The sequence below is a fragment of the Etheostoma cragini genome, chromosome 16 (assembly GCF_013103735.1).
Source record: "Etheostoma cragini isolate CJK2018 chromosome 16, CSU_Ecrag_1.0, whole genome shotgun sequence".
Classification (NCBI taxonomy): Eukaryota; Metazoa; Chordata; class Actinopteri; order Perciformes; family Percidae; genus Etheostoma; species Etheostoma cragini.
This window is the reverse complement of record NC_048422.1, coordinates 4,768,549-4,773,607: the sequence shown is the minus strand read 5'-3', so window position 1 is coordinate 4,773,607 and position 5,059 is coordinate 4,768,549. Positions and strand designations below refer to the sequence as shown.

General features: G+C 40.5%; 1 protein-coding gene across 1 annotated transcript in view; it reads right to left on the bottom strand.

Moving 5' to 3' along the window:
• Positions 1-1,186: 1,186 nt before the first annotated feature.
• The window catches only part of macir (macrophage immunometabolism regulator), a 10,325-nt gene continuing 6,452 nt past the window's right edge, over positions 1,187-5,059 (bottom strand). The window contains exon 2 of the mRNA XM_034895546.1: positions 1,187-3,602. Within this exon, the coding sequence (XP_034751437.1) occupies positions 2,942-3,595 (654 nt within the window). The 5' untranslated portion in view covers positions 3,596-3,602 and the 3' untranslated portion in view covers positions 1,187-2,941. The remainder of the gene's footprint in view (positions 3,603-5,059) is intronic.

Here is a 5,059-nt window from a genome sequence, read left to right as displayed (position 1 = left end):
TCCAAGTATATCTGGCGTAGAAGGAACACTGCATTTCATAAAAAGAACATTATACCAACAGTGAAATATGGTGGTGGTAGTGTGATGGTCTGGGGCTGTTTTGCTGCTTTAGGACCTGGAAGACTTGCCGTGATAAAAGGAACTATGAATTCTGCTGTCTACCAAGAGATCCTGAAGGAGAATGTCCGACCATCTGTTCGTGTACTCAAGCTGAAACGAACTTGGGTTCTGCAGCAGGACAATGATCCTAAACACACCAGCAAGTCCACCACCGAATGGCTGAAGAAAAACAAAATGAAGACTTTGGAGTGGCCTAGCCAAAGTCCTGACCTGAATCCTATTAAGATGTTGTGGTATGACCTTAAAAAGGTCGTTCATGCTCGAAAACCCTCTAATGTAACTGAATTAGGACAATTCTGCAAAGATGAGTGGGCCAAAATTCCTCCAGGACGCTGTAAAAGCCTCATTGCACGTTATCGCAAACGCTTGGTTGCAGTTGTTAATGCTAAGGGTGGCCCAACCAGTTATTATGTTTAGGGGGCAATCACTTTTTCACACAGGGCCATGATGGTTTGGATTTTTTCTTTAATGATAAACACCTTCATTTACAAATTGCATTTTGTGTTTACTTGTGTTGTCCTTGACTATTCTTTAAATTGGTTTGATTTTCCGAAACACTTAAGTGTGACAAACATGCAAAGGAACAGGAAATGAGCAAGGGGGCAAACACTTTTTCACACCACTGTAGCCTACATATTTTTTTAATATATCATTTGACAATTACTAAAAGCAGATGAAAAAGAAAATATCAATTAATTGAACAGTTTTTACTTAGGCTACAGTTTCTTTGATATACATTCTATATTTTTAAACTTGTTCAGCTGAATGTATTTGAAACTAAAATCCTTTAGTCCTGCACGGTACGTTCAATCTCATAACGTTGTGCACCCCTAAGCTACGAAACACTGTTGAGGTTCTGACACACCAACCCAGTTATCGGCCGTCGGAATGTCTGGCGATGTCGTTACTCGAGTCTGTTCGGTGTGTTCCGTGCCATTGTCAGTCGGAGGAGCAGTCGGCATCCATTTTGGCCGATTTGACTTGTTGAATCAGCCCGTGGGCAGTCAGACTCAAAGACCAATCTGATTGGTGGAGTGCTAGTCCTTCCCTACCAAATCAGTGTTTCTTCCACAAGAAGAAGCCCAAGAGCTGACAACAGCAGTATCTTCTCATTACTAGCCATCATATTTTTTTCCATTCAGCAAGTAATGACAACGATCCTTCTTGACTACTATCAGCAGCAAAGTGTATTTTTGTTGATTTTGGACCCTGCCTGTGGTTAATCCACAGATTGGGCCATTTAGATCATCCAAATTAGAGTTTTGATTGTTAGTGGGTTGGTGTTATAATCAATAACAGAGAAAATATTATAAACGCTGATCTAAAATGTGAACAGAGCTGCTGTTGGACAGCTCAAGAAACAGCAGCTTAACTTCATAGTGACTATTTTAGAAGCCTGAGGTTTAGTTCGGTTTCCTCTGTCAAGTTTATAACTAAAGTTAGTTAGCTGCTAAAATGTCAGACGTAGTCAGCTGCAGTGACATTACCGCGCCCATGGAAACTTTTACAAGCAGCCTCTCTAATCTTTAAAGAAAACACTTGTACAGTAATACAATACACCATTTAAAAAGCAATGCAGACTAAAGGGATTGTCGTGAACTGCAGTAAAATGTCCATGTGGGTCTCTAAATTGGAAAAAATAATTTGTTCAGGTGGGTAAATGGTTTATAATTTCAAGCCTACACACAGATTTGGATTAAAGAGCCGATTCATGCATCAACAATGGAGTGCGTTTGTATAGGCTCTATAATACTGCTTCTATTTGTATAATTCTTTTCATACAGACATCCTAAATATATGTTTGTGTATGTTAAATACAACAAATAAAAAGGTGCAACATCTTAACATTCTTATTCCTATATCTACAGTATTTACTCTCTCCCTTTCTCTTGCGCCTCTTTGTTTACATAGCACAAGTGAAAAGACTTCCAAATAATACATTGGTGTATCCTCAATTATAGTTCCTCCAGGGAGCCTCCTCACTCATTGATATGCATTTTAGGAATTGGTATGTCCTTCAAAATGGCGCGCTGAGAATAATCACAAGCTGGAACATTGGGGAGCTGGGGGTCGAGGAGTTACAAATTCAGGGAACTGCCATTTCCTCTGTTATTAGTCCTTGTCATATTGTCAATAAAGATGTATATTGGAACTTAGGAAGTTAATTACTACGTGAGCCTTTAAGCCAATTGCCCGCCAACTCCTGTAGACAAAAAAACATGACTTCCATTTCCCTTCATGCTCTTATGAAGGCCACTTAGCCGAAATTTTAGCATGTATTTTTGACATTGCAATAGTAAAAAATACATTTAAGTACTATTATTAGGTATATAAAATGCTAATTTGACAGTTATATGCAGCGCCATAATCTGAAGAAGAAAAAAAAAAATCACACAACTTTCACTAACACAACTCCTCAAAGATCAACTATTATTGGACATATAGCAATGGTGAATTTTAAAAGGTGATACAGTAAGGGATATGTGCTTTTATCAGCTGTAAACTGATAATATTAGTGTGTTGTTGAACAGTAAAAACACACAACACTGTCAATAAATAGGTTTACCAGTTATTGCTAAGTTTATATTATTCACATTATTTAACCTCAACAACCTCTTACAATGTGAGGAGTGATTTAAAGATTTTCTTCATGTTATGTGTACAGTACAAGGTAAAACCCCCAGTTAATAGTATTACAAGATAATCGGACTGCCTTCTTAAAGAACAGTTTGTACTATGAATAGAAAGAAACCAAGCTGGAAATAGCACCTAAATCCCCAAACAGGTGAAAGATGCCTAAAAAGGGCCTCCCACTGTGCTTTCAAGTCTTGTTTCTGGAAAACATGCGCTCCCCCCGCAGGGTAAGGTGCTGCAGTTGATACTGTAACACCTCAGTGTCCGATGACTCTTTGATGCTTATTTTGTCCAGATTAAGGTAGTCCAGAGACTTGGACTGGGCCCTCTTCCCTTTCAGCAGACATAGGGGTAGTGTTGCATGAAGTCCCTTCCCAGGCTCCCCGTGGGCCAGGGACCTGAGAAAGGTGTCGCTCGAGCTGGGCATACGCCTCCGTCTCCGCCCATTGGCAGTAGGAATGTCGTAGGGTTGGTAGTAGCGACTTTTGCCTTTGCAGATTCTTGAAGAACGGTGGATGCCCAAGTCCACAGACTTTGGGACAGTGCTCTGGATGGAGCTTGACACAGCTTCTGATACAGAACCCTTCTCCGGAGTGCCTTCTGACCACTGATGGGCCAGTTTGAGCAGCTCCTCCCCAGTGGTGAAACCCACCAGATAGTGTGAGTCCATGTGGAGGATCTGGTATCCTGCAACAGTACCTCTGATAGGTGAACATGGAGTGCTGGCACAGCGAGGTCTTTCTGCTTCTGGTTTTAATGCGGCTTTGATCTCAGCTGCAGGAAGAATAGAGACGTGTGCCCTTGACACTCCATTGATATCCATTTCCATCCTTACAGACATATCCTGACTGATGAAAGTTGGAGAAAAAAACAAATTGAGTCACTCTTTTGTCTGGGAGCAATACAGCAGATACACAAAACACAAACATCAGAGGCCATATTCACTTAACATCTTAAAGCATGGGATCCAGTTGCTTCTAAATGAACAGGTCAGTCCTAACTAGGGCTGGGTATCGTTAAAAAGAATTCCGATACCGGTACGGATAACGATATCGCGACTTTGATACGGTTTCCTAAACTTGAAATTACAAAATTTTAAAGATCCTACTATGTCAACCTGTCTCTGGATGCACATTGGCTCACTAATGAAATTTACTCCTTAGGTATTGAAATCGGGAATTGAATGAAAAGGCATTTTTCAATACTTGATACTTTAGAGGAAAATTGGTCGGTGCCTAAGATTATTAAATTCGGTAACTAGCCCTAGTCTGAACTAAAAGATCCAGTCCAGCCCAGATCCAAAAATGTTGAGAAAGAAAAGCGCTGCCTTAACTAGAGATGGTCTGATACCGAGTACTAATTTTCCTTTTTCCCCCAAGTCCAATGCCTCTGTTCAACAAGGGATGATTATAGAGTTAATCACTTTAAAAAGAACCTGAGGCTTCTGGGTGTTACTAACAACCAAGTGAGATACAAAATAGTTTTTAGTGACCTGGTATTTATGTAATGTGTCCTGTTAAATTTTAAATGACACTTGGAGTTTATTCTATTCACACTTTCTCTTAGCTTTTCTGCAGGCTTGTTTGAGAGCAGAGGTAGTATCATTCAGCCACGGTTCTGTAAGTACTTTAGTGCGTTTCTTCCTCAGTGGAGCAACAGAGTCCAATATCACAGTACAAGTAAAGGCAAAGAGGTTAGTGAGTTCCTCAACATTAAGATTACAATCTTTGAGATTGAACTGACTAAGTCTGAAGGGTTAATTGCACGCACACAACATTGGGGAGCAACAGTAGAAACGTCCAAACAGGGCACAACCACAGTAAATAAGACGGGCAGATGATCTGAAATACATGTGTTGCATATTTCTTTAATGGCAACACCTAAACCACAAGACAGCATGAGGTCCAAAGTATGTAGTTTTTTGTGTGCTGAGCCAGTGACAAACTCTGTGAGATTAAAAATCAATAGGATTAAAAAAAATCCTTAGCCATAGGTCTGGATTCGCAGCACACATGTTTATTAAAATCCCCAACGCTTAAAAAGCGATCATATTTCAACGCAATCCCAGCCACAAAGTCTGCAAAGTCCTGGTCCACTCCAGTTAAAATCCTTATTAAACTTTAGAGGTCGATACACTATCGCACGTAACACAGTCATTGGAAAATGTGTCTTACACAGCTGCCGCTCAAAGGTGGATCAGCTGTCAAACGGAATCTCCCAACAGTGAAAAGCACATTAAACAAAGCAGCAAGCCCTCCACCTTTGCCGGTGGTCCAAGGGAAGCTGAGGAAGCCACATTGGGGGG